Source organism: Pelophylax lessonae, assembly GCF_965119305.1.
Source record: "Pelophylax lessonae genome assembly, chromosome: 13".
Classification (NCBI taxonomy): Eukaryota; Metazoa; Chordata; class Amphibia; order Anura; family Ranidae; genus Pelophylax; species Pelophylax lessonae.
The window spans coordinates 1,689,501-1,713,331 of NC_138780.1; the positions used below are offsets into that span (position 1 = coordinate 1,689,501).

Sequence of the window (23,831 nt, forward strand, 5' to 3'; positions counted from 1 at the left end):
TGCACACATACCGCTGTACCTCTCCGCCCCCCCCCCCCCCCGCACAACGATCGGGGAAGGCGGCATCCAGCCCAGACTAGTCTCTCACTCAGCTCAGCCACCACTAGCGAGTAGCGAACTGTCATCAGGCGGACGGACGGGCCCCCTCACGCCGCGGCCGCTGTAAGAAAACAGGGGCTGGCGGGCCCCCCCTCAGGTAGCGGAACTCCAGGGCCCGGTCGCAACCGCGACCGCTGCGACCCTGATAGTTCCGCTACTGGGGTTAGGGTTAGCATTAGGGTTAGGAGTAGTATTAGGGTTAGGGTTAGGGATAGCATTAGGGTTAGGGATAGCATTAGGGTTAGGGTTAGGGATAGCATTAGGGTTAGGGATAGCATTAGGGTTAGGGTTAGCATTAGGGTTAGGGATAGCATTAGGGTTAGGGTTAGAGATAGCATTAGGGTTAGAGATAGCATTAGGGTTAGGGTTAGGGATAGCATTAGGGTTAGGGTTAGGGTTAGCATTAGGGTTAGGGATAGCATTAGGGTTAGGGTTAGAGATAGCATTAGGGTTAGAGATAGCATTAGGGTTAGGGTTACGGTTAGGGATAGCATTAGGGTTAGGGATAGCATTAGGGTTAGGGATATTATTAGAATTAGGGTTGAGGTGAGGTTTTGGATTAGGTTTAGGGGGTTAGGATTAGAGTAAGTTTAGGGTTTAGGGTTGGGGGTAAGGGTGGTATATGGGGTGGGTAGCAGGGACGTCTGCCTTGGGCGTCTGTATGGGAGGAGGAGGGGCGCTCCTAGGGTGAGTCCCAACCCCCCCCACACACACACACCTGAAGAGGGAGCCCAAAGCTGGATTTTCAGACATTTTTTTGCACTGAATCCCCACTGACAGCTGCAGAGTCATTGGTTGTTAGGGATGCGGCGGCTGGTCCCTCCCCCTAACAACCAGAATGGGGGAGGAGCCTTTTCCTGGAATGGTATGAGGGTGACTGCAGATGACAGTGTGACCCCGGACCATGGCTGCCAGTCACACCGCATTGCTGTGCAGGTCACATGACATGTCTGTGCGATGGGAATTCAGCCATACAGTCAGACAGCACCTCTGCGGCTCCATGGAAGTGTATTACACACAATGCAACCTCCTGCAGGGAAAAGACGCTTTCCAAAGACGCAGAAAATCGCAGAGATGTGACCGCCCCCCATAGGAAAGCATGATATATAGACTGCAGGGGGAGGGGGCGGATCCCTCCTTCATATATCCCGCCTTCCTTCCCTCCCCTGTGTCCTCCTCTCCCTATACATGAATAGAAGGGGGCCGTTCCCTCCGTCACCCATCCCGCCTTCCTTCCCTCCTCTGTGTCCTCCTCTCCCTATACATGAATAGAAGGGGGCGGATCCCTTCTTCATCCATCCCGCCTTCCTTCCCTCCCCTGTGTCCTCCTCTCCCTATGAACAGAAGGGGGCGGTTCCCTCCTTCATCCATCCCGCCTTCCTTCCCTCCTCTGTGTCCTCCTCTCCCTATGAACAGAAGGGGGCGGTTCCTTCCTTCATCCATCCCGCCTTCCTTCCCTCCCCTGTGTCCTCCTCTCCCTATACATGAACAGAAGGGGGCGGTTCCTTCCTTCATCCATCCCGCCTTCCTTCCCTCCTCTGTGTCCTCCTCTCCCTATACATGAACAGAAGGGGGCGGTTCCTTCCTTCATCCATCCCGCCTTCCTTCCCTCCTCTGTGTCCTCCTCTCCCTATACATGAATAGAAGGGGGCGGTTCCCTCCTTCATCCATCCCGCCTTCCTTCCCTCCCCTGTGTCCTCCTCTCCCTGTATACATGAACAAGAAGGGGGCGGGACACACACAGGGGGAATCACGTGACTCCTCTCTGACTACACCTCCCGGCATCCTCCGTGGCCGCTTCCTCTCACACACCGGAAGTGAGGCGGTGAGACCGGAAGTGGATGTGGCGGGTGAGTGATGTGGCGGGAGAGACTCTTCTATGGGGGGTACAGAGGGGGGGGATTCTTCAGTGTGACCCCCCTCCCCCATAGAGGAGGATGGGGGTACACTGATAGAGAGACTGTATTACATTCACCACACAGATGGGGTGACCTCCCCAGGTGATATATGAGGGGGAGGGACTATGTTGGGGGGATGGGGTGACCTCCCCAGGTGATATGAGGGGGAGGGGGGGATGCCTGGACTCTGATTCCCAACTGTAATAGACTGGGAGGGGCTACACATGAAGATCATTCACTGACCCCTCCCCTTCTTCCCAGTAGGGGGGATATGTGGGGTTTGTAGGAATATGGGGGTACCCGGGGGGGTATATAGGGATATGGGGGTACACGGGGGGGTATATAGGGATATGGGGGTACACAGGGGGGGGGGTATATAGGGATATGGGGGTACACAGGGGGGGGGTATATAGGGATATGGGGGTAACCAAGGGGGGGGTATATAGGGATAGGGGGGTACCCGGGGGGGGTATATAGGGATATGGGGGTACCCGGGGGGGTATATAGGGATATGGGGGTACCCGGGGGGGGTATATAGGGATATGGGGGTACACAGGGGGGGTATATAGGGATAGGGGGGTACACAGGGGGGTATATAGGGATATGGGGGTACCCGGGGGGGTATATGGGGGTACACAGGGGGGGTATATAGGGATAGGGGGGTATATAGGGATATGGGGGTACCCGGGGGGGTATATAGGGATATGGGGGTACACAGGGGGGTATATAGGGATATGGGGGTACACAGGGGGGGTATATAGGGATATGGGGGTACACAGGGGGGGGTATATAGGGATATGGGGGTACACAGGGGGGGGGTATATAGGGATATGGGGGTAACCAAGGGGGGGGTATATAGGGATAGGGGGGTACCCGGGGGGGGTATATAGGGATATGGGGGTACCCGGGGGGGGTATATAGGGATATGGGGGTACCCGGGGGGGGTATATAGGGATATGGGGGTACACAGGGGGGGTATATAGGGATAGGGGGGTACCCGGGGGGTATATAGGGATATGGGGGTACACAGGGGGGTATATAGGGATATGGGGGTACCCGGGGGGGTATATGGGGGTACACAGGGGGGTATATAGGGATAGGGGGGTATATAGGGATATGGGGGTACCCGGGGGGGTATATAGGGATATGGGGGTACACAGGGGGGTATATAGGGATATGGGGGTACCCGGGGGGGTATATGGGGGTACACAGGGGGGGTATATAGGGATAGGGGGGTATATAGGGATATGGGGGTACACAGGGGGGGTATATAGGGATAGGGGGGTACCCGGGGGGTATATAGGGATATGGGGGTACACAGGGGGGTATATAGGGATATGGGGGTACCCGGGGGGGTATATGGGGGTACACAGGGGGGTATATAGGGATAGGGGGGTATATAGGGATATGGGGGTACCCGGGGGGGTATATAGGGATATGGGGGTACACAGGGGGGTATATAGGGATATGGGGGTACCCGGGGGGGTATATGGGGGTACACAGGGGGGGTATATAGGGATAGGGGGGTATATAGGGATATGGGGGTACCCGGGGGGGTATATAGGGATATGGGGGTACACAGGGGGGTATATAGGGATATGGGGGTACACAGGGGGGGTATATAGGGATATGGGGGTACCCGGGGGGGTATATGGGGGTACACAGGGGGGGTATATAGGGATAGGGGGGTATATAGGGATATGGGGGTACACAGGGGGGGTATATAGGGATAGGGGGGTACCCGGGGGGTATATAGGGATATGGGGGTACACAGGGGGGTATATAGGGATATGGGGGTACCCGGGGGGGTATATGGGGGTACACAGGGGGGTATATAGGGATAGGGGGGTATATAGGGATATGGGGGTACCCGGGGGGGTATATAGGGATATGGGGGTACACAGGGGGGTATATAGGGATATGGGGGTACCCGGGGGGGTATATGGGGGTACACAGGGGGGGTATATAGGGATAGGGGGGTATATAGGGATATGGGGGTACCCGGGGGGGTATATAGGGATATGGGGGTACACAGGGGGGTATATAGGGATATGGGGGTACCCGGGGGGGTATATGGGGGTACACAGGGGGGGTATATAGGGATAGGGGGGTATATAGGGATATGGGGGTACCCGGGGGGGTATATAGGGATATGGGGGTACACAGGGGGGTATATAGGGATATGGGGGTACACAGGGGGGGTATATAGGGATATGGGGGTACACAGGGGGGGGTATATAGGGATATGGGGGTACACAGGGGGGGGTATATAGGGATATGGGGGTAACCAAGGGGGGGGTATATAGGGATAGGGGGGTACCCGGGGGGGGTATATAGGGATATGGGGGTACCCGGGGGGGTATATAGGGATATGGGGGTACCCGGGGGGGGTATATAGGGATATGGGGGTACACAGGGGGGGTATATAGGGATAGGGGGGTACCCGGGGGGTATATAGGGATATGGGGGTACACAGGGGGGTATATAGGGATATGGGGGTACCCGGGGGGGTATATGGGGGTACACAGGGGGGTATATAGGGATAGGGGGGTATATAGGGATATGGGGGTACCCGGGGGGGTATATAGGGATATGGGGGTACACAGGGGGGTATATAGGGATATGGGGGTACCCGGGGGGGTATATGGGGGTACACAGGGGGGGGTATATAGGGATAGGGGGGTATATAGGGATATGGGGGTACACAGGGGGGGTATATAGGGATAGGGGGGTACCCGGGGGGTATATAGGGATATGGGGGTACACAGGGGGGTATATAGGGATATGGGGGTACCCGGGGGGGTATATGGGGGTACACAGGGGGGTATATAGGGATAGGGGGGTATATAGGGATATGGGGGTACCCGGGGGGGTATATAGGGATATGGGGGTACACAGGGGGGTATATAGGGATATGGGGGTACCCGGGGGGGTATATGGGGGTACACAGGGGGGGTATATAGGGATAGGGGGTATATAGGGATATGGGGGTACCCGGGGGGGTATATAGGGATATGGGGGTACACAGGGGGGTATATAGGGATATGGGGGTACACAGGGGGGGTATATAGGGATATGGGGGTACACAGGGGGGTATATAGGGATATGGGGGTACCCAGGGAGGTATATAGGGATATGGGGGTACCCGGGGGGGGTATATAGGGATATGGGGGTACCCGGGGGGGTATAGAGGGATATGGGGGTACCCAGGGGGGGTATATAGGGATATGGGGGTACAAAGGGGGAATTGTAGGGATATGGGGGTACCCGGGGGGGTATATAGGGATATGGGGGTACCCGGGGGGGGTATATAGGGATATGGGGGTACACAGGGGGGGTATATAGGGATAGGGGGGTACCCGGGGGGGTATATAGGGATATGGGGGTACACAGGGGGGTATATAGGGATATGGGGGTACCCGGGGGGGTATATGGGGGTACACAGGGGGGGTATATAGGGATAGGGGGGTATATAGGGATATGGGGGTACAAAGGGGGAATTGTAGGGATATGGGGGTACCCGGGGGGGTATATAGGGATATGGGGGTACCCGGGGGGGTATATAGGGATATGGGGGTACACAGGGGGGTATATAGGGATAGGGGGGTACCCGGGGGGGTATATAGGGATATGGGGGTACACAGGGGGGTATATAGGGATATGGGGGTACCCGGGGGGGTATATGGGGGTACACAGGGGGGGTATATAGGGATAGGGGGGTATATAGGGATATGGGGGTACCCGGGGGGGTATATAGGGATATGGGGGTACACAGGGGGGTATATAGGGATATGGGGGTACACAGGGGGGGTATATAGGGATATGGGGGTACACAGGGGGGTATATAGGGATATGGGGGTACCCAGGGAGGTATATAGGGATATGGGGGTACCCGGGGGGGGGTATATAGGGATATGGGGGTACCCGGGGGGGTATAGAGGGATATGGGGGTACCCAGGGGGGGTATATAGGGATATGGGGGTACAAAGGGGGAATTGTAGGGATATGAGGGTACAGGGGGGGATGAAGATGCACACACATCCCTTACTGACCCCTCCCCCCTTCTCCCCAGTAGGGGGGATATGTGGGGTTTGTAGGAATATGGGGGTACACCGGGGGGTATAGGGATATGGGGGTACACACGGGGTATAGGGATAGGGGGGTATAAGGGGTACACCGGGGGTATAGGGGTACACCGGGGGTATAAGGATAGGGGGGTATAGGGATAGGGGGGTACACCGGGGGTATAGGGATATGGGGGTACACAGGGGGGTATAAGGGGTACACCGGGGGTCTAGGGATATAGGGGTACACCGGGGGTATAAGGATAGGGGGGTATAGGGATAGGGGGGTACACGGGGGGTATAGGGGTACACCGGGGGTATAGGGATAGGGGGGTATAAGGGGTACACCGGGGGTATAGGGGTACACCGGGGGTATAAGGATAGGGGGGTATAGGGATAGGGGAGTACACGGGGGGTATAGGGGTACACCGGGGGTATAAGGATAGGGGGGTATAGGGATAGGGGAGTACACCGGGGGTATAGGGGTACACCGGGGGTATAAGGATAGGGGGTATAGGGATAGGGGAGTACACGGGGGGTATAGGGGTACACCGGGGGTATAGGGATAGGGGGGTATAAGGGGTACACCGGGGGTATAGGGATATTGGGGTACACCGGGGGTATAAGGATAGGGGGGTATAGGGATAGGGGGGTACACGGGGGGTATAGGGATAGGGGGGTACACGGGGGGTATAGGGGTACACCGGGGGTATAGGGATATGGGGGTACACAGGGGGATATGGGGGTACACAGGGGGATATGGGGGTACACTGGGTTATAGTGATATGGGGGTACAAAGGGGGATATGGGGGTATAGGGATAGGGGGGTATAGGGATAATGGGGTACACAGGGGGATATGGGGGTACACAGGGGGATATGGGGGTACACAGGGGATATGGGGGTACACAGGGGGGTATAGGGATAGGGGGGTACACGGGGGGTATAGGGGTACACCGGGGATATAGGGATAGGGGGTATAGGGATAATGGGGTACACAGGGGGATATGGGGGTACACAGGGGGATATGGGGGTACACAGGGGGATATGGGGGTACACAGGGGGGTATAGGGATAGGGGGGTACACGGGGGGTATAGGGGTAAACCGGGGGTATAGGGATAGGGGGGTATAGGGATAATGGGGTACACAGGGGGATATGGGGGTACACAGGGGGATATGGGGGTACACTGGGTTATAGTGATATGGGGGTACATGGGGGGATGAAGATGATCCCTTACTGACCCCTCCCCCTTCTCCCCAGTAGGGGGGGATATGTGAGGTGTGTAGGAATATGGGGGTACATAGGGGAGATTAGGGTGCACACGGAGATCCTTCAATGACCCCGCCCCCTTCTCTCCACAGCTGCAGACATGACGAAGTTGGCGCAGTGGCTGCTGGGATTGATCCTGCTGGGCGGAGCCTGGGCAACGCTGACCTTTGACCTTCTGGGTCTAGAGCCACCCCGGGCCTGCTGGGAGGTGGTGTGGCCCTTCCCCGTCTACCTCCTGGTGGCCTTCGGCTGTTACTCCCTGGCGACCATCGGCTACCGCCTGGCCACCTTCAACGACTGCGAGGACGCCGCCCACGAGCTGCAGGACCAGATCCGCCAGGCCAAGAAGGAGCTGAGCCGCAGGGGGATGAGCTTCTGAGAGCAATGTGGGGGCGGAGCCATCACCAGACTGTACAATGACGAACCGTGTGGGGGCGGAGCCATCACCAGACTGTACAGGGACTTATGTTAAGGGTGGAACCTTTAGCAGACCACCCTGGGACCAACCTTGTGGGCGGAGCTTCCACATAATTTCTTACATGAACGTCTGGTCACATCCTCTGACACATAGACCAGGGGGGCGGAGTCCTGATCCTTCACCATGTCCTGGTGACCAATCTCTGTATTGACCACCTTCTCTGCCACACCCCTTCCCTACAATGTACCCGATCCTGTGACCACACCCACTTCCTGCGGGTGGAGGTCATGTGACCAGGGAGAGTTGGAACAGAAGATCCAATAATAAAGAGGTGAAGTACAAATCTCAGCTGTCTGTTGTTGTTGATGGCAGCATTGGGGAACCCCTCCCCTCCCCTCCCATTCCTGTCCTGTGATTGGTGTGTCTGTGTGTATATATATATATGGGGGGGGGACTTTCCTTGTGGATTATGGACCCCTGGGGGCCCCACACCAGGTAGGTGATGTACGGCGGACATGTGCTGCTCTCAGAGCTCCTACCCAGAATCCTCCGGGGCCCCCGCAGAGCATCGCTGCATCCAAGATTATCACCTCACAAGCCGAAACACGTCTCCTCCCCCGTGCCAAGCTTCATCTTCCCACACCCTGCCCCTCCCCCCCCCCCACTGCCAGCAGTACCCAGGGAGCAAAACATGTACACTCCGCCCACATCTACCTGCCATAGACTGTAATGTCAGACCACCCCGGATCTGTACACCCGCTGTGCCCACTATGAGGGGTTCCCACCATCCCTGTGCCCATTATGAGGGGTTCCCACCATCCCTGTGCCCATTATGAGGGGTTCCCTCCATCCCTGTGCCCATTATGAGGGGTTCCCTCCATCACTGTGCCCACTATGAGGGGTTCCCCCCATCCCTGTGCCCATTATGAGGGGTTCTCACCATTCTTGTGCCCATTATGAGGGGTTCCCCCCATCCCTGTGCCCATTATGAGGGGTTCCCACCATCCCTGTGCCCATTATGAGGGGTTCCCTCCATCCCTGTGCCCATTATGAGGGGTTCCCTCCATCACTGTGCCCATTATGAGGGGTTCCCACCATCCCTGTGCCCATTATGAGGGGTTCCCACCACCCCTGTGCCCATTATGAGGAGTTCCCACCATCCCTGTGCCCATTATGAGGGGTTCCCACCACCCCTGTGCCCATTATGAGGAGTTCCCACCATCCCTGTGCCCATTATGAGGGGTTCCCTCCACCCCTGTGCCCATTATGAGGGGTTCTCACCATCCCTGTGATCATTATGAGGGGTTCCCTCCATCCCTGTGCCCATTATGAGGGGTTCCCACCATCCCTGTGCCCATTATGAGGGGTTCCCACCATCCCTGTGCCCATTATGAGGAGTTCCCACCATCCCTGTGCCCATTATGAGGGGTTCCCACCATCCCTGTGCCCATTATGAGGGGTTCTCACCATCCCTGTGCCCATTATGAGGGGTTCCCTCCATCCCTGTGCCCATTATGAGGGGTTCCCTCCATCCCTGTGCCCATTATGAGGGGTTCCCACCATCCCTGTGCCCATTATGAGGGGTTCCCACCATCCCTGTGCCCATTATGAGGAGTTCCCACCATCCCTGTGCCCATTATGAGGGGTTCCCACCATCCCTGTGCCCATTATGAGGGGTTCTCACCATCCCTGTGATCATTATGAGGGGTTCCCTCCATCCCTGTGCCCATTATGAGGAGTTCCCACCATCCCTGTGCCCATTATGAGGGGTTCCCACCATCCCTGTGCCCATTATGAGGGGTTCCCACCATCCCTGTGCCCATTATGAGGAGTTCCCACCATCCCTGTGCCCATTATAAGGAGTTCCCACCATCCCTGTGCCCATTATGAGGGGTTCCCACCATCCCTGTGCTCATTATGAGGGGTTCCCACCACCCCTGTGCCCATTATGAGGAGTTCCCACCATCCCTGTGCCCATTATGAGGGGTTCCCTCCATCCCTGTGCCCATTATGAGGAGTTCCCACCACCCCTGTGCCCATTATGAGGAGTTCCCACCATCCCTGTGCCCATTATGAGGAGTTCCCTCCTTGGGGGAGGAGCAGATTGATGACATCACCTGGGGACTGGTCCGGGATGGATGGAGGTGTCGGTGGGCGGAGTCATACACAGGACACGGGTGTGGAAAACATAAACGATTTATTATAATAAACAATCGTAGAAATATTCAGGCACTTTCGTGAATTCCCCCCACCGATTGTCCCATGTTCCCCTCCCCCCACCATCAGATTGTGCAATCAACAGGAAAAGGCAGCCATGACAGCTGGTGTGTCGGGTAAAGAGGCCCAGTCACCAGAAGAAGAGGCACTGACCAGATATAGGAGGGACCGTCAGGACTGCAGATCAAACGCTCTCCGCCCACCAGGGGGACTACAGATGGAATGAAAGGTCTCCGCCCACCTGGGGGACTACAGATCCAATGAAAGGTCTCCGCCCACCTGGGGGACTACAGATCCAATGAAAGGTCTCCGCCCACCAGGGTGACTACAGATCCAATGAAAGGTCTCCGCCCACCAGGGGGACTACAGATCCAATGAAAGGACTCCGCTATCATGGGGGCGTGTCTTGTGCTGTACCTACAGAGCAGGGCCCTCGTCCTCCATATTATGGGGGAGTGTCCCATTCTGTGCGCACAGAGCGGGGCCCTCGTCTTCCGTATCATGGGGGAGTGTCCCATTCTGTGCGCACAGAGCGGGGCCCTCGTCATCCATATCATGGGGGAGTGTCCCATTCTGTGCGCACAGAGCGGGGCCCTCGTCCTCTGTATCATGGGGGAGTGTCCCATTCTGTGCGCACAGAGCAGGGCCCTCGTCTTCCATATCATGGGGGAGTGTCCTGTGTTGTGCGCACAGAGCGGGGCCCTCGTCTTCCGTATCATGGGGGAGTGTCCCATTCTGTGCGCACAGAGCGGGGCCCTCGTCCTCTGTATCATGGGGGCGTGTCCCATTCTGTGCGCACAGAGCGGGGCCCTCGTCCTCCGTATCATGGGGGAGTGTCCCATTCTGTGCGCACAGAGCGGGGCCCTCGTCCTCCATATTATGGGGGAGTGTCCCATTCTGTGCGCACAGAGCGGGGCCCTCGTCTTCCGTATCATGGGGGAGTGTCCTGTGTTGTGCACACAGAGCGGAGCCCTCGTCTTCCGTATCATGGGGGAGTGTCCCATTCTATGCGCCCAGAGCGGGGCCCTCATCTTCCGTATCATGGGGGAGTGTCCCATTCTATGCGCACAGAGCGGGGCCCTCATCTTCCGTATCATGGGGGAGTGTCCCATTCTATGCGCACAGAGCAGGGCCCTCATCTTCCGTATCATGGGGGAGTGTCCCATTCTGTGCGCACAGAGCGGGGCCCTCGTCTTCCGTATCATGGGGGAGTGTCCCATTCTATGCGCACAGAGCGGGGCCCTCATCTTCCGTATCATGGGGGAGTGTCCCATTCTGTGCGCAAAGAGCGGGGCCCTCGTTCTCCAAATCATGGGGGGAGTGTCCCATTCTGTGCGCACAGAGCGGGGCCCTCGTCTTCCGTATCATGGGGGAGTGTCCCATTCTGTGCGCATAGAGCGGGGCCCTCGTCTTCCGTATCATGGGGGAGTGTCCCATTCTATGCGCACAGAGCGGGGCCCTCGTCTTCCGTATCATGGGGGAGTGTCCCATTCTGTGCACAAAGAGCGGGGCCCTCGTCTTCCGTATCATGGGGGAGTGTCCCATTCTGTGCGCACAGAGCAGGGCCCTCGTCTTCCATATCATGGGGGAGTGTCCCATTCTATGCGCACAGAGCGGGGCCCTCGTCTTCCGTATCATGGGGGAGTGTCCCATTCTGTGCACAAAGAGCGGGGCCCTCGTCTTCCGTATCATGGGGGAGTGTCCCATTCTATGCGCACAGAGCGGGGCCCTCGTCTTCCGTTATCATGGGGGAGTGTCCCATTCTGTGCACAAAGAGCGGGGCCCTCGTCTTCCGTATCATGGGGGCGTGTCCCATTCTGTGCGCACAGAGCAGGGCCCTCGTCTTCCGTATCATGGGGGAGTGTCCCATTCTGTGCGCATAGAGCGGGGCCCTCGTCTTTCGTATCATGGGGGAGTGTCCTGTGTTGTGCGCACAGAGCGGGGCCCTCGTCTTCCGTATCATGGGGGAGTGTCCCATTCTGTGCGCATAGAGCGGGGCCCTCGTCTTCCGTATCATGGGGGAGTGTCCCATTCTGTACACAAAGAGCGGGGCCCTCGTCTTCCGTATCATGGGGGCGTGTCCCATTCTATGCACACAGAGCAGGGCCCTCGTCTTCCGTATCATGGGGGAGTGTCCCATTCTATGCGCACAGAGCGGGGCCCTCGTCTTCCGTATCATGGGGGCGTGTCCCATTCTGTGCGCACAGAGCAGGGCCCTCGTCTTCCGTATCATGGGGGAGTGTCCCATTCTGTGCACAAAGAGCGGGGCCCTCGTCTTCCGTATCATGGGGGCGTGTCCCATTCTATGCACACAGAGCAGGGCCCTCGTCTTCCGTAGCATTGGGGCGTGTCCTGTGTTGTGCGCACAGAGCAGGGCCCTCCTCTCCCGTGTTATGGGGGCGGGTCCCACTCATCAGCTCTGTGTACAATGGACTTTCTGTGTCCCCCGTCTCTCCGCACTCAGTGTGTTCCCTGGCGGGGGAGGGGGTGCTGCGCTCCGTCTGTTTGTTTAGCTGTCCTGCTCCCTCCTGACTCAGCCACTAGTGAAGTGCTGAGCGGCCCCGGGCGGGGTCAGAGGGGGCCACACAATGAAAACCGCTGCGTCAGCGCAAATCCCCTCCCTGAGAGCGTGCGAGCGAGTGCCAGCAATGCCCCGCTAATCTGCTGCAGCCTGACGGGTCCTCTTTGCCTCTCAGAAAATAATAAAAAGTGCATAAATGTGCAGGAGCCCCAGAGGTGTCGGGGCCCCAAAGGAGTGGGAGCCCCCGGGCCCCAGAGAACATAGAGCCCCAGAGGAGTCAGAGCCCTAGAAGAGTCAGAGCCCCGAGCCCCAGAGGAGTCAGAGCCCTAGAAGAGTCAGAGCCCCTGAGGAGTCAGAGCCCTAGAAGAGTCAAAGCCCCGAGCCCTAGAAGAGTCAGAGCCCTAGAAGAGTCAGAGCCCTAGAAGAGTCAGAGCCCCAGAGGAGTCAGAGCCCTAGAAGAGTCAGAGCCCAGAGTAGTCAGAGCCCTAGAAGAGTCAGAGCCCTAGAAGAGTCGGAGCCCCGAGCCCCAGAGGAGTCAGAGCCCTAGAAGAGTCGGAGCCCCAAGCCCCAGAGGAGTCGGAGCCCCAGAGGAGTCGGAGCCCCGAGCCCCAGAGGAGTCGGAGCCCCGAGCCCCAGAGGAGTCGGAGCCCCGAGCCCCAGAGGAGTGGGAGCCCCAGAGGAATCGGAACCACGAGCCCCAGAGGAGTCGGAGCCCCAAGCCCCAGAAGAGTCAGAGCCCCAGAAGAGTCAAAACCCCCCGAGACCCAAAACCCCAGAAGAGTCAGAGCCCCAGAAGAGTCAGAGCCCTGAGCCCCAGAAGAGTCAGAGCCCCAGAAGAGTCAGAGCCCCGAGCCCCAGAGGAGTCAGAGCCCCGAGCCCCAGAAGAGTCAGAGCCCCGAGCCCTAGAAGAGTGGGAGCCCTGGGCCCCCAGAAGTCTTAGAGCACCGCCTTGAAAGTCCCGGGCACCAGAAGCTTCAGAACTCCGGGCCCCATAGCAGTGTCAGTATATCCCCAGAACAAAGTGCATCAGCGTGGTCAGGTTCAGGCACTTGGTAGGGCGGCGCTCCGCGTTGCGCCATCAGGCTGGCAGGTGGCGGTAGGTCGGTTGCTCCTGGGCGTAGCTCCAGAACAGCCAGATCCGCAGCAGGCTGGTCACAATCCCGGGGAAGTTCGGAACCTGTAGGACAGAGATGACAGTGAGGACCCCACATCCACGCCCCATCACAGACAGACACACACGGGTGGTGTCACACGCACTCACCATGATGTAGGCGTCGCTGAGCTGCATGCCATACAGCACCCAGGAGGTGGAGGCCAGGAAGGTGGTGACGGTCAGCGGCATGGACAGGCACTTGGTAGATTTGGTTCTGATGATCTGAGCCTGGAGGTGGAGCGGAAGAGAAATGATTGGATATCAGGATAAAACAATACTCCGCCCCTTAGCCACACCCACTTGCCAGCAGCCTCGGAATTTCACTGGCCTCCGATGCCAGAACTGAATCGCGTCAAACGGGCGGGGTCTGTGTCCTGGATGAGGAATCCCCCCCCCTCTTTGACCCCTCATTGGGCTTAGTGTTAGGTCCCTCTAGCTGCGCCCCCATTGCGGACTCTGTTTTCCTGGGGTCCAAGCTCCGCCCACTATAGGGAGGTGACTTACCAGGTCGGCCAGCGGCGATAAGTACATGCCGATGGTGAAGACGCTGCAGAAGAGGCCCAGCTGGTTCAGGCGGGCGCCGATGTCGGGGATCCACAGGTAGAAGTAGGCGAACCCCAAAACCAGAACTGTGAGCGCCAGGAGGACCTGAGAGAGGGGGTAGCGCTGCGGAGGACAAGACAGTGGTCAGAGGGGAGTGCGACAACACGAGGGAGACTGATGTACAGAGGTCAGGAGGGTCATACCTTCACTGGGGAGTAGAAGATGAAGGCCATCATGTAGAGTGTCTGCAAGAAGGCCCCGATGGAGTTCACCGTCATCAGAGTCCCATCCCCCTTCAGATATCCGTAATACAACCAGCCCAGGTTACTGCAAGAGAGGAACTCTGCTCACAATGTGACCCACAATCCCTCCCCCGCTGATCCACAATCCTCCACACTGCGCCCTCCCCCGCTGATCCACAATCCTCCACACTGCGCCCTCCCCCGCTGATCCACAATCCTCAACACTACGCCCTCCCCCGCTGATCCACAATCCTCCACACTACGCCCTCCCCTGCTGATCCACAATCCTCCACACTGCGCCCTCCCCCGCTGATCCACAATCCTCCACACTGCGCCCTCCCCCGCTGATCCACAATTCTCCACACTGCGTGCTCCCCCGCTGATCCACAATCCTCCACACTGCGCCCTCCCCCGCTGATCCACAATCCTCCACACTGCGCCCTCCCCCGCTGATCCACAATTCTCCACACTGCGCCCTCCCCCGCTGTTCCACAATCCTCCACACTGCGCCCTCCCCCGCTGATCCACAATCCTCCACATTGTGCCCTCCCCCGCTGATCCACAATCCTCCACACTGCGCCCTCCCCCGCTGATCCACAATTCTCCACACTGCGCCCTCCCCCGCTGATCCACAATTCTCCACACTGTGCCCTCCCCCGCTGATCCACAATCCTTCACACCAGGCCCTCCCCCGCTGATCCACAATCCTCCACTCACTGCGCCCTCCCCCCCAACACACACTGGACACAACCACTGCACCCCTTTCCTCACACACGATGGTCATGACCACTCCATCCCCTCAATACAGAACGTACGTGACTACTCTATCCCCTCCACACACTTGGCCGTCATGCAGGTTAGAGCGCATGCAGCCCCCCAGACTCACCCAATACATGACAGAGGTGGTGGAGGAGCCAAACCTACTTCAGATCGGTGGTGAGAAACGGCAGGAACTGGATATTGTCCACACTCTGCTTGGAGACCATGAGCCGGAGATCCGACCTGAGACAAGACAAGACATGACATGAGAGACGCCGCTGGCGGGTTGCTACGGGCGATGGAAGTCCTTGTCACATATTCTTCATATCAACTCCACTATAATGGTTGGGTGGGGGTAACACCAACATTTATTATCATGGCCACCAACCTATGAGACAGGGAGTTGGGGGGAGGGGAAGCTTTGGAGAAGATACAAGCGGGAGGACAGACGGGGTGAAGAATGGGAGACCGATGGAAGGACACAGAAGGGGACACTGAGATGGACAGGACACAGAGATGGATGGGAGGACACGAAGATGGACAGAAGGACAGAGGAGAGGACAAAGAGATGGACAGGGGGACACGGAGATGAATGGAGGACGGATGGAAGGACAGGAGATAGACAGGAGGACATGGAGATGGACAGGAGGACACCAAGATAGACAGGAGGACATGGAGAAGAATGGGAGACGGATAGAAGGACACGGAGGAAAATGGATGGGAGGACACAGAGAAGGATGGGAGATGGACAGGACGACACAGCAGAGGACACACAGATGGACAGGAGGACACGGAGAAGAAGGGGAGACGGATCGGAGGACACGAAGGAAGATGGACGGGAAGACACGGAGGAGGAAGATGGACGGGAAGACACGGAGGAGGAAGATGGACGGGAAGACACGGAGGAGGAAGATGGACGGGAAGACACGGAGGAGGAAGACACGGAGGAGGACGGACGGGAAGACACGGAGGAGGACGGACGGGAAGACACGGAGGAGGACGGAAGGGAAGACACGGAGGAGGACGGAAGGGAAGACACGGAGGAGGACGGAAGGGAAGACACGGAGGAGGAAGACACGGAGGAGGACGGACGGGAAGACACGGAGGATCATGGTACGGAAAGACACGGAGGACGACGGACGGAAAGACACGGAGGAGGATGGTACGGAAAGACATGGAGGACGACGGACGGAAAGACACGGAGGACGACGGACGGAAAGACACGGAGGACGACGGACGGAAAGACACGGAGGACGACGGACGGAAAGACACGGAGGACGACGGACGGGGAGACACGGAGGACGACGGACAGAAGGACACAGAGGAGTATGGGCGGGAGGACAAGGAGGAGGACGGACAGGAGGACACGGAGGAGGAAGACGGGAGGACACGGAGGAGGACGGACGGGAGGACACGGAGGAGGACGGACGGGAGGACACGGAGGAGGACGGACGGGAGGACACGGAGGAGGACGGACGGGAGGACACGGAGGAGGACGGACGGGAGGACACGGAGGAGGACGGACGGGAGGACATGGAGGAAGACAGACGGAAAGACACGGAGGAGGACGGACGGAAGGACACGGAGGAGGACGGACGGGAGGACACGGAGGAGGACGGACGGGAGGACACGGAGGAGGACGGACGGGAGGACACGGAGGAGGACGGACGGGAGGACACGGAGGACGACGGACGGGGAGACACGGAGGACGACGGACAGAAGGACACAGAGGAGTATGGGCGGGAGGACATGGAGAAGGACGGACAGGAGGACACGGAGGAGGAAGACGGGAGGATACGGAGGAGGACGGACGGGAGGACATGGAGGAGGACGGACGGAAAGACACGGAGGAGGACGGACGGAAGGACGCGGAGGAGGACGGACGGAAGGACATGGAGAAGGACGGATGGGAGGACACGGAGGAGGACGGACGGGAGGACACGGAGGAGGACGGACGGGAGGACACGGAGGAGGACGGACGGGAGGACACGGAGGAGGACAGACGGGAGGACACGGAGGAGGAAGATGAACGGGAAGACACGGAGGAGGAAGATGAACGGGAAGACACTGAGGAGGAAGATGGACAGGAAGACACTGAGGAGGAAGATGGACAGGAAAACACTGAGGAGGAAGATGGACAGGAAAACACTGAGGAGGAAGATGAACGGGAAGACACGGAGGAGGAAGATGAACGGGAAGACACTGAGGAGGAAGATGGACAGGAAGACACTGAGGAGGAAGATGGACGGGAAGACACGGAGGAGGAAGATGGACGGGAAGACACGGAGGAGGAAGATGGACGGGAAGACACGAAGGAGGAAGACATGGAGGAGGACGGACGGGAAGACACGGAGGAGGACGGAAGGGAAGACACGGAGGAGGAAGACACGGAGGAGGACGGACGGGAAGACACGGAGGAGGATGGTACGGAAAGACACGGAGGACGACAGACGGAAAGACACGGAGGAGGATGGTACGGAAAGACATGGAGGACGACGGACGAAAAGACACGGAGGACGACGGACGGAAAGACACGGAGGACGACGGACGGAAAGACACGGAGGACGACGGACGGGGAGACACGGAGGATGACGGACAGAAGGACACAGAGGAGTATGGGTGGGAGGACATGGAGGAGGACGGACGGGAGGACATGGAGGAGGACGGACGGAAGGACACGGAGGAGGACGGACGGAAGGACACGGAGGAGGACGGACGGGAAGACACGGAGGAGGACGGACGGGAGGACACGGAGGAGGACGGACGGGAGGACACGGAATAGGACGGACGGGAAGACACGGAGGAGGAAGATGAACGGGAAGACACGGAGGAGGAAGATGAACGGGAAGACACGGAGGAGGAAGATGAACGGGAAGACACGGAGGAGGAAGATGGACGGGAAGATGCGGAGGAGGACGGACGGGAGGACACGGAGGAGGAGGAGGGGAGGACACGGAGGAGGACGGACGGAAGGACACGGAGGAGGACGGACGGGAAGACACGGAGGAGGACGGACGGGAGGACATGGAGGAGGACGGACGGGAGGACACGGAGGAGGAAGATGAACGGGAAGACACGGAGGAGGAAGATGAACGGGAAGACACAGAGGAGGAAGATGAACGGGAAGACACGGAGGAGGAAGATGGACGGGAAGACACGGAGGAGGAAGATGAACGGGAAGATACGGAGGAGGAAGATGGACGGGAAGACACGGAGGAGGAAGATGAACGGGAAGACACGGAGGAGGAAGATGAACGGGAAGACACGGAGGAGGAAGATGAACGGGAAGACACTGAGGAGGAAGATGGACAGGAAGACACTGAGGAGGAAGATGGACGGGAAGACACTGAGGAGGAAGATGGACGGGAAGACACGGGGGAGGAAGATGGACGGGAAGACACGGAGGAGGAAGATGAGCGGGAAGACACGGAGGAGGAAGATGAACGGGAAGACACGGAGGAGGAAGATGAACGGGAAGACATGGAGGAGGAAGATGAACGGGAAGACACGAAGGAGGAAGATGCGGAGGAGGACGGACGGGAGGACACGGAGGAGGAGGAGGGGAGGACACGGAGGAGGACGGACGGAAGGACACGGAGGAGGACGGACAGAGGAGAGTCTCCCCCTGGCTCTCGGTGGGGCAGATTGCCACCATTATACCCCCCTTAGGGTTGCCCCCTCATCCCTGTAATCCAGCACACACACATATATATATATATTATACAGGTTCTGGGGTTGATAAAGGGGTCATTAATTACTGAGTGCATTATATCCACCTCAGATCTGTGTATATATATATATCCTGGTATAAAGGGATGAGGGGAGATATATCATAGTACAGACAGGTGGGGGAGGGTAATGATCCCCAGAACCTGTATAATCAATATCTTCCCTCTTATAGGGATTATTGATCCTTCCAATCACACAGCTCTGTCCGGGGAGGGGGAGGGAAGGCCGGAGATCCGGGGACTGGCGGGGAGCGCGGGACGGTTAGGGGGCGGGGCGGGGAGTCACTCGAGGCCGGGGATCGGAGACACTCACAGGCCGCTGGAGAACATTGCGACGGTGAAGAGAATACAGGCGGCGGAGAGAAACCACAACCCGTCCATGGTGATCCGAGGATGGCGGCCTACTGAGGACACCCCTCCCCCATCTCCACCTTCAACTGCCACCTCATCACTTCTCTACCCTCCCCCATAGGAGGAGCTCCTCCATCAACTGCCACCTCATCCCATCCCCCTCCATCATCCCTATCCTCCCCTCCCCCATAGGAGGAGCTCCACCATCAACTGCCACCTCACCCCATCCCCCTCCATCATCCCTATCCTCCCCTCCCCCATAGGAGGAGCTCCACCATCAACTGCCACCTCACCCCATCCCCCTCCATCATCCCTATCCCCCTCTCCCCCATAGGAGGAGCTCCACCATCAACTGCCACCTCATCCCATCCCCCTCCATCATCCCTATCCCCCTCTCCCCCATAGGAGGAGCTCCACCATCAACTGCCACCTCATCCCATCCCCCTCCATCATCCCTATCCTCCCCTCCCCCATAGGAGGAGCTCCACCATCAACTGCCACCTCATCCCATCCCCTCCATCATCCCTACCCCTCTCCCCCATAGGAGGAGCTCCACCATCAACTGCCACCTCACCCCATCCCCCTCCATCATCCCTATCCTCCCCTCCCCCATAGGAGGAGCTCCACCATCAACTGCCACCTCATCCCATCCCCCTCCTTTATCCCTATCCTCCCCTCCCCCATAGGAGGAGCTCCACCATCAACTGCCACCTCACCCCATCCCCTCCATCATCCCTATCCTCCACTCCCCCATAGGAGGAGCTCCACCATCAACTGCCACCTCATCCCATCCCCCTCCATCATCCCTATCCCCCTCTCCCCCATAGGAGGAGCTCCACCATCAACTGCCACCTCATCCCATCCCCCTCCATCATCCCTATCCTCCCCTCCCCCATAGGAGGAGCTCCACCATCAACTGCCACCTCATCCCATCCCCCTCCATCATCCCTATCCTCCCCTCCCCCATAGGAGGAGCTCCACCATCAACTGCCACCTCATCCCATCCCCCTCCATCATCCCTATCCTCCCCTCCCCCATAGGAGGAGCTCCACCATCAACTGCCACCTCATCCCATCCCCCTCCATCATCCCTATCCTCCCCTCCCCCATAGGAGGAGCTCCACCATCAACTGCCACCTCACCCCATCCCCCTCCATCATCCCTATCCTCCCCTCCCCCATAGGAGGAGCTCCACCATCAACTGCCACCTCACCCCATCCCCCTCCATCATCCCTATCCTCCCCTCCCCCATAGGAGGAGCTCCACCATCAACTGCCACCTCACCCCATCCCCCTCCATCATCCCTATCCTCCCCTCCCCCATAGGAGGAGCTCCACCATCAACTGCCACCTCACCCCATCCCCTCCATCATCCCTATCCCCCTCTCCCCCATAGGAGGAGCTCCACCATCAACTGCCACCTCACCCCATCCCCTCCATCATCCCTATCCTCCCCTCCCCCATAGGAGGAGCTCCACCATCAACTGCCACCTCATCCCATCCCCTCCATCATCCCTATCCTCCCCTCCCCCATAGGAGGAGCTCCACCATCAACTGCCACCTCACCCCATCCCCCTCCATCATCCCTATCCTCCCCTCCCCCATAGGAGGAGCTCCACCATCAACTGCCACCTCATCCCATCCCCTCCATCATCCCTACCCCTCTCCCCCATAGGAGGAGCTCCACCATCAACTGCCACCTCACCCCATCCCCCTCCATCATCCCTATCCTCCCCTCCCCCATAGGAGGAGCTCCACCATCAACTGCCACCTCATCCCATCCCCCTCCTTTATCCCTATCCTCCCCTCCCCCATAGGAGGAGCTCCACCATCAACTGCCACCTCATCCCACCCCCTCCATCATCCCTATCCTCCCCTCCCCCATAGGAGGAGCTCCACCATCAACTGCCACCTCATCCCATCCCCTCCATCATCCCTACCCCTCTCCCCCATAGGAGGAGCTCCACCATCAACTGCCACCTCACCCCATCCCCCTCCATCATCCCTATCCTCCCCTCCCCCATAGGAGGAGCTCCACCATCAACTGCCACCTCATCCCATCCCCCTCCTTTATCCCTATCCTCCCCTCCCCCATAGGAGGAGCTCCACCATCAACTGCCACCTCATCCCATCCCCTCCATCATCCCTATCCTCCACTCCCCCATAGGAGGAGCTCCACCATCAACTGCCACCTCATCCCACCCCCTCCATCATCCCTATCCTCCCCTCCTCCATAGGAGGAGCTCCCCCATAAACTGCCACCTCATCCCATCCCCTCCATCATCCCTATCCTCCCCTCCCCCATAGGAGGAGCTCCACCATCAACTGCCACCTCATCCCATCTCCCTCCATCATCCCTATCCCCCTCCCCCATAGGAGGAGCTCCACCATCAACTGCCACCTTATCCCATCCCCCTCCATCATCCCTATCCCCCCTCCCCCATAGGAGGTGCTCCACCATCAACTGCCACCTCATCCCACCCCCCTCCATCATCCCTATCCCCCTCCCCCATAGGAGGAGCTCCACCATCAACTGCCACCTCACCCCATCCCCCTCCATCATTCCTATCCCCCTCCCCCATAGGAGGAGCTCCACCATCAACTGCCACCTCATCCCATACCCCTCCATCATCCCTATCCTCCCCTCCCCCATAGGAGGAGCTCCACCATCAACTGCCACCTCACCCCATCCCCCTCCATCATCCCTATCCTCCCCTCCCCCATAGGAGGAGCTCCACCATCAACTGCCACCTCATCCCATCCCCCTCCATCATCCCTATCCCCCTCCCCCATCTCCACCTTCAACTGCCACCTCATCATCCCTATCCTCCCCTCCCCCATAGGAGGAGCTCCACCATCAACTACCACCTCACCCCATCCCCCTCCATCATCCCTATCCTCCCCTCCCCCATAGGAGGAGCTCCACCATCAACTGCCACCTCACCCCATCCCCCTCCATCATCCCTATCCTCCCCTCCCCCATAGGAGGAGCTCCACCATCAACTGCCACCTCATCCCACCCCCTCTATCATCCCTATCCTCCCCTCCCCCATAGGAGGAGCTCCACCATCAATGGCCACCTCATCCCATCTCCCTCCATCATCCCTATCCCCCTCCCCCATAGGAGGAGCTCCACCATCAACTGCCACCTCATCCCACCCCCTCCATCATCCCTATCCTCCCCTCCCCCATAGGAGGAGCTCCACCATCAACTGCCACCTCATCCCACCCCCTCCATCATCCCTATCCTCCCCTCCCCCATAGGAGGAGCTCCACCATCAACTGCCACCTCATCCCATCCCCCTCCATCATCCCTATCCTCCCCTCCCCAATAGGAGGAGCTCCACCATCAACTGCCACCTCATCCCACCCCCTCCATCATCCCTATCCTCCCCTCCCCCATAGGAGGAGCTCCACCATCAACTGCCACCTCATCCCACCCCCTCCATCATCCCTATCCTCCCCTCCCCCATAGGAGGAGCTCCACCATCAACTGCCACCTCACCCCATCCCCCTCCATCATCCCTATCCTCCCCTCCCCCATAGGAGGAGCTCCACCATCAACTGCCACCTCATCCCATCCCCCTCCATCATCCCTATCCTCCCCTCCCCCATAGGAGGAGCTCCACCATCAACTGCCACCTCATCCCACCCCCTCCATCATCCCTATCCTCCCCTCCCCCATAGGAGGAGCTCCACCATCAACTGCCACCTCATCCCACCCCCTCCATCATCCCTATCCTCCCCTCCCCCATAGGAGGAGCTCCACCATCAACTGCCACCTCATCCCATCCCCCTCCATCATCCCTATCCTCCCCTCCCCCATAGGAGGAGCTCCACCATCAACTGCCACCTCATCCCACCCCCTCCATCATCCCTATCCTCCCCTCCCCCATAGGAGGAGCTCCACCATCAACTGCCACCTCATCCCACCCCCTCCATCATCCCTATCCTCCCCTCCCCCATAGGAGGAGCTCCACCATCAACTGCCACCTCATCCCATCCCCCTCCTTTATCCCTATCCTCCCCTCCCCCATAGGAGGAGCTCCACCATCAACTGCCACCTCATCCCACCCCCTCCATCATCCCTATCCTCCCCTCCCCCATAGGAGGAGCTCCACCATCAACTGCCACCTCATCCCATCCCCTCCATCATCCCTACCCCTCTCCCCCATAGGAGGAGCTCCACCATCAACTGCCACCTCACCCCATCCCCCTCCATCATCCCTATCCTCCCCTCCCCCATAGGAGGAGCTCCACCATCAACTGCCACCTCATCCCATCCCCCTCCATCATCCCTATCCTCCCCTCCCCCATAGGAGGAGCTCCACCATCAACTGCCACCTCATCCCACCCCCTCCATCATCCCTATCCTCCCCTCCCCCATAGGAGGAGCTCCACCATCAACTGCCACCTCATCCCACCCCCTCCATCATCCCTATCCTCCCCTCCCCCATAGGAGGAGCTCCACCATCAACTGCCACCTCATCCCATCCCCCTCCTTTATCCCTATCCTCCCCTCCCCCATAGGAGGAGCTCCACCATCAACTGCCACCTCATCCCACCCCCTC

General features: G+C 58.8%; 2 protein-coding genes and 1 long non-coding RNA gene across 3 annotated transcripts; 2 read left to right on the forward strand and 1 right to left on the reverse strand.

Moving 5' to 3' along the window:
- Window positions 1-1,836: 1,836 nt before the first annotated feature.
- Window positions 1,837-7,813, forward strand: DPM3 (dolichyl-phosphate mannosyltransferase subunit 3, regulatory). Its single transcript, XM_082275105.1, has 2 exons — window positions 1,837-1,949; window positions 7,423-7,813. The coding sequence occupies exon 2, from the start codon at window positions 7,431-7,433 to the stop codon at window positions 7,707-7,709; it is 279 nt and encodes a 92-aa protein (XP_082131231.1). The 5' UTR covers window positions 1,837-1,949; window positions 7,423-7,430; the 3' UTR covers window positions 7,710-7,813.
- A 4,658-nt stretch (window positions 7,814-12,471) lies between these two features.
- On the forward strand, window positions 12,472-13,324 carry LOC309543290. Its single transcript, XR_014224775.1, has 3 exons — window positions 12,472-12,703; window positions 12,787-12,820; window positions 13,249-13,324. It is a non-coding gene; the product is annotated as an uncharacterized lncRNA (long non-coding RNA).
- A 74-nt stretch (window positions 13,325-13,398) lies between these two features.
- On the reverse strand, window positions 13,399-19,316 carry SLC50A1 (solute carrier family 50 member 1). The gene is made up of 6 exons (XM_082242808.1): window positions 19,225-19,316; window positions 15,349-15,426; window positions 14,386-14,509; window positions 14,144-14,305; window positions 13,748-13,867; window positions 13,399-13,663 (listed from the first exon to the last, which is right to left on the reverse strand). Exons 1-6 carry the CDS (start codon window positions 19,290-19,292, stop codon window positions 13,565-13,567), a joined length of 651 nt encoding a protein of 216 aa, XP_082098934.1. The 5' UTR covers window positions 19,293-19,316; the 3' UTR covers window positions 13,399-13,564.
- Between the last annotated feature and the right edge of the window lie 4,515 nt (window positions 19,317-23,831).